Raw genomic sequence first — 12,315 nt, 5'->3', positions numbered from 1 at the left:
GGCCGCGGAGGGGGGTGGTCCCCCGGCCCCGGAGGAACCCCGGGCCGAGCCCCAGGCCGAGGCCTCGACAGCCGCCCCCACCCAGGCCGGGGCCACGGGCGAGGCCAGGGAGGGGCCCAAGGTGGCCGCCGGAGGGGTGCCCAACATCGGCTTCGTGGGCGAGCCCCCGCCCTACGCGCCGCCGGACCCCAAGGCCGTGCACCTGCTCTACCCGCCCTTCCCGCAGGGGCCGGTCCTCTTCCAGCCCGGCCCCTCGCCCCAGGCCCTGTACCCGCCGCCGCCGGCCGCACCCCTGTACCCTGCGCCCGCCGCACCACCGCTCTTTGCGTCCTTCCCGGTGGTGAGTGGTGGGCACCCCCGCCCGCGGGTCTCCCCTGTCGCGCTGGCTCACTTCTCTTGCCCTGCCTTCCCCCCCAGGCCGGGGGAGGAGGGGGTGGTGGAGAGAGTTGGGCACGCAGATGACCAAAAGTCACCATAAGTCACCATAAGGGACCCCTGCAGAGGGGCTTTGGTGCCCAGATAAGGGAAAGGAGAAGGTCGAGGCAGCCTGAGGGGTGGGCAAGCCTGGAAGGCTTCCCGGAGGTGGGGGCGTTTGAGCTGAGTTCTGAGGGCGGAGGAGGGGTGCTCTGGGCACAGTGTGGGGGGTGGCCAGGCCCGGCTCTTCTGGGAATGGTGGTGTCAGCTCAGCTTACGGAAGAGAGGAGGGTGCGGTCTGTGGTGAGGGGCCCTGGGGCCTTAGGGTGGGAGATGGCTTGATTAGATTTTATGAAAACCAAAACAATCCTGGGGGGCCTGTGGAGGAGAGCTTCGAGGTCCCTGGTGGCGGCGAGCCCGGGCAGGACAGGAGGCTCGGCCACGGCTCGCCCTGGACCGAGCAGTTTGTGGAGGGCCGGAGTGATGGGACTCCTGGGGGCAGGGGGACCACGGCGGGTGCAGGGGGAGAAGACAGAGGGGGGGCCCCGACCCATCCGCCCCCCCTGGTGACCTGCAGCCTCACCGGGTGGGAGGCGGGGGGTGGACGGCGTGTCCTCACTGCGGTGCCCCTCGCCGGCCGCGGTCTCCGCCCGTGCAGTACAACAGCCCCGTGCCCGGCGTGCCCGCCCCGGCCGTGGTGGAGCACAGGCCGCTGCCCAAGGACTACATGATGGAGTCCGTGCTGGCCACCCTCTTCTGCTGCCTCCTCACCGGCCTCGTCGCTGTCGTCTACTCCCACGAGGTGGGTGGCGGCGGGCCGGCCCTGCCCCTGCCCCTGCCCCTGCCCCTGCCCCTGGCGGTCTCAGGAGGGTGGCAGGAATTGGAAAAACAGTGCTCGGTTGACTGGGGTCCTGGCCCCTCTTGGATGGACGCCTCCTCTGCCCTCCTGTCTGCCCCCTACCACTCAAGATCTGCTCTAGAAAATTCAGCTAACCCCACTTGCAGCGGAGGTGTGAATGATTAGGCCCCAGGAATGGGGGGGTCTCCCAGCCCTCCGCCTTGAGCCCCCTGGCTCCTCATCTGTCGATGCACCTGTCTGTCCGTCTGTTTCCTTGTCTTCATTTGTCCACTCACTCACCCATCCACCTGTCCCTTTCCATCCCACACCTTCCACCGTCCATCTGTCCATTATCTGCATAGCTTCCTTCCTCCCTCCTGACCGCACTGTTAGGCACGAGGGACCCTGGGGACCCGGTGACACCAGTGCGAGGGTGTCCTGGTCGAGTAGGCAAGCCCCTGGGGGCTTCTGCCCACGGCAGGCCTGGCTGGGCCCTGACCTCCCGCACTGTCAGGCTCTCCCGTCGTCAGGCGGAAGGGTAGGGGGAAGGCCAGTCAGGACTGCGCGGAGGCGGGAGTCTGGAGGCCGCTGCCTGCCCGCAGGTTCTGGTCCGCCGCTAGCGGTGCGGCCCTGGCAGGGTCACCTAGCGGAGCCTTCGTGTCCTCATCTGCAAGGTGGGGGCGACGGGAGCCCGGCCCCGGGCTTGCTGTGTGGACTGTAGGTGAGGCCAAGTGTGGCCCCAGGGGGGTCCCTCCGCCCCACAGGCTGTCAGCGTTCCCGGCTGCGTGCCGGGGCCTGGCCCTGCCGGGGGCGCGCGGGGGCCCTGGAGGCCCCGTGCCCAGCCCCCCCCCCATCTCATTGCAGACCCGCGCGGCGCTGAGCAGGGGGGACCTGGCCCAGGCCGAGGAGGCTTCCCGCAAGGCTCGCTCGCTCGTGCTCTTCAGCCTGCTCTTTGGGGTCTTCGTGTCCACCAGCTGGGTCATCTACGTGGTTGTGGCCCTGTACCTCCCCTGAGGGCCGCTGGCTCCTTTGCAGATGCCCGGATGTGCGAGGATGCCAGCCTGGCCAGACTCTTTCTGTGGACTGTGATCCCTGCTGGGGGCCATCTGTTGCCTCCCGAGGGGCCCCAGGGCCAGAAGGTGGGGTCTGCAGCCCTTGGCGCACCTGTGGCTGGGCCTCCGCCCCTCCAGGTGGCCTCAGGCAGCGTCCTAACCCGGAGTGGCTCCAGGGCGCAGCCCAGCGGTGGGACGGGGCCCGCTGGAGCCCCGGGTCCTCAGTGCTTCCTCCTGAGGTCTTGCTGGGACTGTGCTGGCTGGGCCGCCACGGCGTTTGCTGTCACCTTACTCCTGGGCCACCGTCACAGGGACCAGAGCTCTCATCCGCAGAGCTGTCCAGAGGGACTCCCGCCCCCTCCCACCTGCAGCCCAGCCTGGACTGTGGGGCAAAGCTGCCGGTGGGGCCCCTTCATGTGGGGGAGTTGAGTGTGGCACCTGCTCTCGGCGGCTCCTGGCTTCTCTCCCTTCTCTCCCAGGAGACAGGCACTCTCGTGCTGACTCCGTGTCCAGAAACCAAGGCCCCCGTCTGGTCAATAAACAGAAAGGCCCCCCCCCCGCCCCCCCGGGGCAGAATGTTGCTACTTCCTGGCTCGCTTTCAGGGCGGGCGGCAACGTCTGTCCACCGCTGGGCTCTGGGGCGCCCGCGCCCGCCCCTCGCAGGGACGCTGTTGGCACAGAGGCAGCTCCGTCTGGCGTGGGTCCGTTCGTCGCTCACGTCGTGTGGCCCCTCCGAGATGTGACTCTGCTTCTCCCTAGACCTACTTCTCCTGGGGCTGCGTTCCTAGAAACTTCTCTCTCCCCTCCTGCCTCCTGGTTTGTGCCTCCTACCTCTGTCTGTGGCCTTTGAGCATTTTCTGAATGTGCATTTTCTGCCCACTCCTGCCCCCGACTTTGTCACCTACCAATGGAGAATCAGAGCACCCGGGTGTCCCCAGAGGCTGCCGGACAGCCTGGAGCGCTGTATGTCGGTGTCCCTGCATCGTGCCCGGTACGCCGGCCCGGTCAGCTGTGGTCTGGAGACGGGCCCTCCATTCTAATAGGGTTCAGAGCCATCTGCAGAGGACCGGGCTTGGGGACCAGGGAGTGGGGGCCCCACTGAGGCTTCCCTCCAGGCCTTGTGGTCAGCAGTGACCTTATAGCTTGTCCAGGTCCAGCCCCAAGAACAGTCCTTGACTTCAAAGAGTTTCCGGTTTCTTGAGGACATTGCGTTTTCCCCATCTGTAAAATGGGCTGGCAGTGTAACCTGTCCCCTGGGTTGTGGGCAGAGACCCCGCGGAGGGCTGCTGGGTGTTCAGCACGTGCCTGGTGTGGGGACTTCTCTAGGGTGCCCTGCAGCTAGAGGTTTGGGAAAGCAGGGGGCAAGGGTCCTACTATGGGTTTAGGGACCCAGGAGCTTCCCAAGCAGCAGAAAGGGAAAGCCATTAATGGGCATTTTCCTGGGAGGTGTCCAGGTTCTCAGGGGGCCTGTGACTCATCAAGATAAAGAAGCACCTGCATGGAGAGGAGGGAGCCGCACAAGAATGACAGATCAAGGTAAATCAAGCACCTGAAGCAGGAGAACATTCCGTCTCAGCCCGGAGGTGCCCTGGGGGCCAAGGAGACGGGATGCAGAAGCGGTGACGACAGGGCTGGTGGCTGGACGGGAGCGTCCTGCCGCAGGCTCGGGCTGGTCCAGGGTTCGGGTATCAGACGCTGGAAAGCATGGTAACCACCGCCAAGGAGGACTCCGTTTTTTAAGGGACCAACAGATGCCAAAAATTATTTGGTAGACTCTAACAGCCAGAGCTTTTCTTACTGAACTCTTAAGTAAAATCAAGTTAGAAAGAAATCATCTAGACTCAAACATATGTAGGAAAAACCTGGGACATCTTTGTAAGATGCAGGTTCTGGGTCCATCAGTCAGACTGGAGAGTTTGCACTTCTAACGGGCTCCCAGAGACGCCGAAGCCGGGCCTGGAGCCATAGCAAACGGCACATCTAAATGGAAAGTTACTAAAACCACTGAAAGTCATTATACCCAGGATCAGGCTGTGTATGCCTTTTAGTGTCTACTCAGTACGGCTTTGAGGTTGGAGCTAATCTAGGAAACAACAAAGTGAAAGCTGTAGTCTTAGAAGTAGAAGAGACCATGATTCCTTAGCAAGAATATCCAAGAATCCATGAGAAGTAGAAGAGAGCTCAGTAAAATGGTTGGATATAAAATCCACTAATAGTAAAGATATCTAGCCTCCTTAAAGAGATTTAACTGAGTTCCCACGAGGAAGCCAAGCCTTTAAACTGTGGCAAACATGTTTTTAAAATTAATATGGAAGGAAAGTGCGTAACGATTGCTATTAATTTTTTTTCCCAGTTTAACGAGGGCGGAGCTTTCTGCACCTGATACTCAAACTTACCATAAAGCTACAATGATCAGGTCAGCATGGTTTTGCTACAGAGATCAGTGAAAAATAATAGAAATCCAGAAAATGTTCTAAGTGTGTATGAGAAGTTAATATCTGATGAAAATGGCATGTAAATTGGGAGAGTCAAAGAGGGCTTATAATAAGTAAAGTTGGTTATCTGGTTGGAAAGAGTAATTCTAACTATCTGCAAAAATAAACTCCAGGTGGGTTAAAGAGCTGGGTATAAAACAGCCCCGCACTCACGACGGAGGAAGGCCTGGTGGGGCAGGACGGAGGGAGGCTGCTCCTCTGGAAAACCACCCAGAAGGACTGCTAGACCTGAGCCTGTACATCAGGAAAATGCGGACCTAAAGCATGAGGTGGCTTCCACTTGTCAGATGGGTCAGAGTTGATTGCATCCAGCGTTGGTGAGGGACTGAACACGGACCCCTCGTCTATTGCTGATGTGTGCTGCCGTGTTTCTGGAAGGTAGATGGTCTCTGCTAATCCATTTGGTATTCACACGCATGCATGTGCAAAGACCAGTCTAGAAGGATCTAGTCTAAACTGCTGACAGTGGGCTGCCCTCGAGGAGGCACTGTAAGATGGAGCTGTGTTCGTGTGTCGTGTGATGAAAACTGAAAAGCGTGCATGCCTTTTGACCAGGCAATTCCAGGTTTAGGATTCACAGTGGTGAACAAGGGCTTTTTCCTGAAGCTTCCAGTCCAGTGTGGGATCTGTCAGTTCCCAGCTGGGCCAGGGCACGGGGAGGAGAGGGGGCGGGGCATGTCTGAGGGGTGGAGTGGAACGGAGGAGAACCCGATTCGGGGGCATCCCGACTTCAGAGATGTTAAAATGCGTGTGTCTTAGAGTCGTTCTAGTGTGACGTCGAGGTATTTGGCCCGAAAGTGGTAAAGACGGACCTTCCTGAGGACGTGGATCTGTTACAAAGTGCAGTGAGGTGCTGCCAGCCCACACCGGCAAGCGGCTGGGTCGTTTTGCATCCCACCCCCAGCAAAAGGTGGGGGTGCAATGGCTGCCCCCCTCCCCGCCTCGCCCCCATTTGTCAGTCTTGCTGGCTCCAGCGCTGCTGGGAGGGAGGGCTCACTGGCGTCTCCGGGGACTGATGATGTTGAGCCTTTTCTCGCTGCTTATCAGCGATTTCCGCATCTCTCTTTATCACGTGCCCGTGCAAGACTGGGGCCCAGTTTTATGCTGCCTAGAGTTCTTATGTGTTTTGGCACCGAGTCCTGTGGTCGTGCCTTTGCACTCTGTGCAGGGTCGTCTGATGAAAAGAAGTCCTCAGTTTGAGGAGACACAGATTTATCTTTTACTTTACAGATAAAGCTTTCTTGTGGCTGAAGAAAAATTCCCTTGCTCCCTCGTGAAGATGCTGTCATCTTCTAGATCTCCAGGCTTTACTGTGTTGTCACATCTCCATCTGTCGCCTCCCTGGAAGTCCACGTGTCTATTTCTCGTTCCGTTGTCACACTTCCTTACGGCAGCGTGAGAGGAAGGCCTGACATTGGGAAGGTCGAGCCCTCCCACCATCTTTGAGGGTCTCGGCCATTTAAGAATCATTTATATTTAGGGGCGCCTGGGGGGCTCAGTCAGTTAAGCCTCCGACTTCGCTCAGGTCGGGTCTAGAGGTCCGAGTTCGAGCCCCGCATCGGGCTCTGTGCCGACAGCTCGGAGCCTGGAACCTGCTTCCGGTTCTGTGTCTCCTTCTCTCTCTCTGCCCCTCCCCCTCCCATGCTCTGTCTCTCTCTGTATCAAAAACAAATAAAACATTAAAAAAAGGATCATTTATATTTATAATGAATTTGAGAACTAACTTCTCAATTTGCACCCAAATAAAGATTGGGATCTTGACTGTGATTACTCTCAATCTGTGGAGTCATTTGGGGACAATGGTATCTTTACAGGACTAACTTTTCCAACAGAAATGGTGAATTTCCTTACTTGTTCAGATTTCTAAATATTTTTTCTCCTTGATTTTCAATTGGTTTTCTGCACAGAAATCGTGTACATGTGTTGTTAGTATCCCTGGGTATCTGACTTTTGATGCTATTATAAATATTTTAACGTTTCTTTTGTTACTTGCTAGTATACAAAAACACAATTGATTCTTAATTATTGACTGTACCCAGCAATCTGTGTTCACTTATGCTGATCATTTATCTGTAGATTGTTGAAGTTTCTGTTCACATGAATATTATCTATGTGTAATGAATTCTCTTCCAAGCCTTACTCCGTGTGTGTGTGGGTGTGTGTGTGTGTGTTGCTGTCCTATGATGGCCAGGAGCCCCCAGAACATGCTGGAAAGAAGTGCTGACAGTGGCATCCTTACCTTTCCCCTACTCTCAAAAGGCAGGCTTTTAACATTCTGTGTTTAAAGAGAAAGTAGATCTGGGGCGCCCGGGTGGCTCAGTGGGGTAAGCATTTTCCTTCAGCTCAGGTCATGATCTCACAGTTTGTGAGTTCGAGCCCCATGTTGGGCTCTGTGCTGACAGCTCAGAGCCTGGAGCCTGCTTCGAATTCTGTCTCTCTCTCTCTCTGCCCCTCCCCTGCTTGCACTCTGTCTCTCTCAAAAATAAATATCAACAAAATTAAAAAAAAGATACAAAACAATTATTTAAACACATAAAGTAGATCAGCTTCTTCAGATTAAGGAAGTGCCCTTTCTATCCCTAATTTGCTAGGAGTTAAAAATTGTGCATGGATTTTGAACTTTACTAAATTACTTTCACAGATGTACTGAGAAAATGATCTGATTTATTTTGTTAGTGTTGTGAGTTAATGCTGATTTTCAGATATTAAAGTGACTTCTAGAACAAAGCCACTGGTCATGTTGTGTTCTTTTTTATATATTATGAGATTCGGATAGAGGCTTGTTTAGGGGTTTACATCTGTGTTCATGAGGGAAGGGGTCTGTAATTTTCACTCTTGCTATGGTTTTGGTATCAGATGAGGTCGGCCTCATCACAAGACTTGGGAAATACTTCTTGTTTTCTTTCTCTTTTCTGGAAATGTTGTATAAGATTAAGAGTCGTTCTTACCTGCGCCTGTGAGAAGTAGGCGGCACCTGGGCGGCTCAGTCGTTAGGCCTCTGACGCTTGATTTCGGCTCAGGTCATGATCTCACAGTTCGGTTCGTGGGATCAAGCCCGCATCCAGGCAGGCAGGGCGGAGCCTGCTTGTGATGCCCTCCCTCTCTCTCTGCCTCGCTCCTGTTCACAAGCTCCTTTCAAATACATAAACATTTAAAAAAAGACAAAAACAAAAAACTCTCACTGGGATCATAGATTTGTCTGCTCGGTCTTGTCGTTCTGTTGGCTTTTGCTTTAAATATTTTTGAGGCCGCTGTGTAATTGGATGCGCTTCGGATATTCCCAGCTGTGTCTCTGGAACTCTGGTAATGCCTTTTGCCCTAACGCCTAGCTCTGTATTGGTTAAGGCTATGCTGCCTTCTTGGGGGCCTGGATTTGTGGAATGTATCTTTCCCCAAGTTTTACATACAGATATATTTTGTTCTGTTTTTTTGTAAACAATTTTTTAAAATTTTATTTGGGAGTGAGCTGGGTAGGGGCAGAGAGAGGGAGAGGGGGAATCCCAAGCAGGCTCTGCACCGGCAGTGCAGAGCCTGGTACGGGGCTCGAACTCCTGCCCTCTGGAATCGTGACCTGAGCTGAAACCAAGAGTTGGATTAACCAAGCCACCCGGTGCCCCTTGCTTTTTTTTTTTTTTTTTAAGTTTGAGAGAGTGCATGTGTGCACGCGTGAGTGGGAGAGGGGCAGAGACAGAGAGAGAGTGTACCGAGTAGGCTCTGCGATGTCAGTGCAGAGCCTGACGCAGGGCTCGAACTCACGAACCGTGAGATCATGTCCTGAGCTGAAGTCAAGAGTTTGGATGCTTAACTGACTGAGCTGCCCAGGTGCTCCCCCTCTAATTTTTACTTGCAACCTTTCTGTGCCTTTGCATTACTGAGTAGGTACATCCTGTTAACAGCATGTACATTAAAAAAAAAAAATAGTCTGATGGCCTGTCTTTCAATGGGAGAATATAGTGCATTTAGTGGTTTTTTTTTTTTTTTTTTTTTAAGTAATCTCTACACCCAACGCAGGGCTTGAAATCACAGCCCTGAGACCAAGAGTCCCAGGCCCCACCGCCTGAGCCAGCCAGTGTCCCTATTTAATGTAGTTAAAAAGAAGTGGGTTTGAATCCGCCCTCCTGTTTGTTTTCCACCTGCCCCACCCATGCTGCGCCTTCTGCTCTGGTTCCCGCCTCCTCCTGCCTCAGCCCCCTCCCTTCCCGCGAGCCTGGCAAGGAGACATCCATTCACGGGTTCTTCTAGTGGATCCCTAGAGGCTCCAGCCCACACTCCAGACTTCTCGAAGTCTTCTTCCTGGACGATTCAAGAAGACCTCCGTGCCTCTCCTTCCTATGTTCATTCTCAATCTTTTAAGCCCCAAAGACTTGGTTTATACAGTTGGTGCTCATTTCAGTTTATCTACGTAGTGACTGTTTTTTGTTGATTCCCTCTTTGGTTTAGGGTTCTTTTCCTTCTGCCCGAAAACACCGTTTTGTCTCCGCGTGGTGTCAGTCTGAGGAAGGAGTCAGCTTTGGCTGACGCTCCCTCGATTTCTACCTTTACTCTTGAAAGTATTTTGAGTGGAGACAGAAGTCTGGGTGGCTGGTTGGTTTCTTTCAGCATTGCGTTGACCTCTGTCCCCAGCAGCTGCTGTTGAGGACGCTGACTGTTGTACCTTTGAAGCCAGCGTGTCCCCCCCCCCCCCCCCCCTTTTGTTTTTACTTGTCTGTCTCCTTAAAGGTGCCCTTTTCCTTTTCATGTTCTGTTTGCAGAAGCTGAACCACGCCATGCTTAGATACAGATTTCTTTTTAATCCTCCTGCTTGGGCTAAAGCTTCTTCGATCTAGGGCTTTTTTTCAGTTAAGGACCAATCAGGAGACGCAAATGATGGAGTAATTTGGACAGAGAAAGAGGAACAGGAAGAACGGTGGATGACGGCTGGAGAGAACTGGGGGGGCATAAAGAGAATGCTGAAGTCACCCTCGGGCTGCAGGTGACGCCCAGGAAAGGCGAACCGAGAAGGGCCCAATTCCCAAGGCTGGGACTCTCACGTCCCCGGAGAAAGTGCGGCGGTAAAGAAACTCACTGTTTTGCGCAGACTGGAGCTGGGTCAGAGCTGGACGAGCAGGACTGAGTCCGCGGAGGGCACAGACGGGCCAACGCTGGCAGGTGAGCATGTGCGTGGAGCCGGGGGTGGGTGGCAAAGCCCCAAGGTGTGCGCGGGGCGGGCCGGGCTGGCTGTCCCCCCCACACGCCCTGAGCAGCCACGTGGGCAGAGCAGGGACAGCCCCCGCCCTCCCCCACCCGCGTGTCCCTCCAGGGCCCTCCACTGACAAAACTGCTCACTGCAGAACAGCAAATAAGGGTAGAGCTGGGCGTGAGAAGCAGGAGGTGGTAACCGGCACAATCCGTTTTGGAAAGTTGTGATTTTTAATAGCCTTATTGAACTATAGTTTACAGTAGGCGGGCAACCCATGCTGAGCGTACAATTCTACTTAGCAATGTTACCATCGCCACGGCCCCTGGTCGAACGCATCCCACGCCCAGCGGCGCCTCACACCCGCTGGCCCACCGCCTGGCCTTGGACCCTGGGCGCGCCTGCTCTGTGCATTTCACGCGCGGCGCGGTCTCCATCCGAGGTCCAGCCGTGTTGCGGCGCGGCAGCCACTGTTTATTCAACAGCGTCCGTCCCGTCGCTTGGAAGGAAGGGCCGCGGTTGCTCCTCCTCCTCGAGCTGGGGGACGTGCGGAGCGTCCCCGCCTTGGGCGGCGGTGAATGGCGCGCTCTGCACAGTCTCTGCTCAAACCCTCCTCCTCCCGTCTGCACTCCAGGTTCGCTGCGGCCTCGCGGGCCCGGGTCCCTTCCGACCTGTCGTGTCCGTCCTTTTCTGTCCTGGTGCTTCTGTCTGCGACCCTGGCTCCCCCTCTGTCTCCAGGTCACTAGTTCTGTTCAACGTGGTCACGGAGTTCTTATCCGCTCGTGTATATTTTGGTTGTCCGCTTGTCCCCGGTTGGTATTTACCAACTACTCATCTAAATTCTCGATCTGGCCTTGCTCCGAGACCCAGACCAGGCAGTGTGCTTTCAAAATCCCAGCCCCTGGGGGGTCTCCGTCTGCTCGTGCTGGTCTCCAAGGGTCCCTGGTTATTTCATATTGTATATGAAACACTAAGGAAATAATCTGAGGCCCAGGGTGATGTTAACCTCCTCGGTGGCGCTTCCTATTTGTTTCTGGCAGGTGCCTGGGACACCAGCCGTCCACTTCCGGGGAGGACCAGCAAGTGCTAGTAATCTCTCTTCTACTTGGAGGGCACTTCCTTGGGGACTCGACTCAAGGCATGGTGAGTTCTGGACTCTTTTTTATTTTTATTTTTTAAGGTTTATTTTTGAGAGAGCATGCGTGCACAGGGGAAGGGGGCAGAAACAGAGGGAGACAGAACCCGAAACAGGCTCCAGGCTCCGAGCTGTCAGCACAGAGCCTGACGCGGGGCTCGAACCCACGAACTGTGAGATCATGACCTGAGCTGAAGTCAGACATTGAACCGACGGAGCCCCCAGGCGCCCCTGGACTCTTAAAGTCCCTTTTGTCACAAGCCCCGAAGAGCTTGTCCGCCATCTCTTCTGGAGTCGGCAGGTGCCTTCAGCGAGGTGGCCCCACGTGTCAGGCTCACCTCCCTGGGTTCCTGTCTCCTCCCAAATCCTGGCCCAGTACTTTATTCAGTTGCTGGCTTTCTGACGAATTCCAGCAGTGATTAAAAACACCTTGTACAGCCTTTTCAGCAGGTTGGCCGGTCTGAATCACCAGGTCCGCCATTACCGGAAGTCGAGACTCTTCCACAGTTTTAGAATAAGCTTATCAAGGACCTTATGACATCCTTGTGGAATTTTCTCTGGAATACTTTTGAATGTATACACTCACAGAGGAATAATGAACATCTTTAAGAAACTTTAATCTTTCTGTTCATGAAATATGTGTATCTCTCGATTTATTAAAGTCTTGTTTTAAATAAAGCCTTATTTTTAATTTATATATGGAGGGATCATTGAGATACAGCATTATATTTTCGGAGTACAAGGCAAGGATTCAATATCTGACACGGTGAACTGAGCACCACAGTAAGCCAAGCTAACATCATCACTGTACATACAAGTGTCTTTCTTGTGATCATGACTTTTAAGACTACCGTGAGCAACTTCGAAATCTGCAATAGTGTTGACTGTGGCACATCCCCATGACTTATAACCAGGGGTTGGACCTTCTGACGCCCTTTCCCATTCCGCCTGCCCTCCATTCCCGGCCTCTGGCAGCACCAGACCATGCAGCGAACATGGGGATATATGTATCTTTGTCCAGAAACACTTTGGACAAGTATCAGTAAGTGGAATTGCTGGATCATATGGTAGTTCATTTTTAAAAAAAATTTTTAATGTTCATTTTTTGAAGGACAGAGTGTGAGCGGGGGAGGGGCAGAGAGAGGGAGGGAGACACAGAATCCAAAGCAGCTGTCAGCAGAGCCTGATGTGGGGCTCAAACACAC

General features: G+C 54.5%; 1 protein-coding gene across 1 annotated transcript; it reads left to right on the top strand.

Annotated features, from left to right (window-relative positions):
* Window position 1: 1 nt before the first annotated feature.
* PRRT1B (proline rich transmembrane protein 1B) lies at window positions 2–6,339 on the top strand (the record flags this gene model as incomplete). The annotated part of the gene is made up of 3 exons (XM_029921054.1): window positions 2–340; window positions 1,073–1,216; window positions 2,117–6,339. Coding segments are annotated over 3 exons (633 nt in total), but the record flags the coding sequence as incomplete, so codon positions are not given.
* Window positions 6,340–12,315: the final 5,976 nt, after the last annotated feature.

This window comes from Suricata suricatta, chromosome 13, assembly GCF_006229205.1.
Source record: "Suricata suricatta isolate VVHF042 chromosome 13, meerkat_22Aug2017_6uvM2_HiC, whole genome shotgun sequence".
In the NCBI taxonomy this organism is placed as follows: domain Eukaryota; kingdom Metazoa; phylum Chordata; class Mammalia; order Carnivora; family Herpestidae; genus Suricata; species Suricata suricatta.
This window is presented reverse-complemented; position numbering and strand designations above follow the sequence as displayed.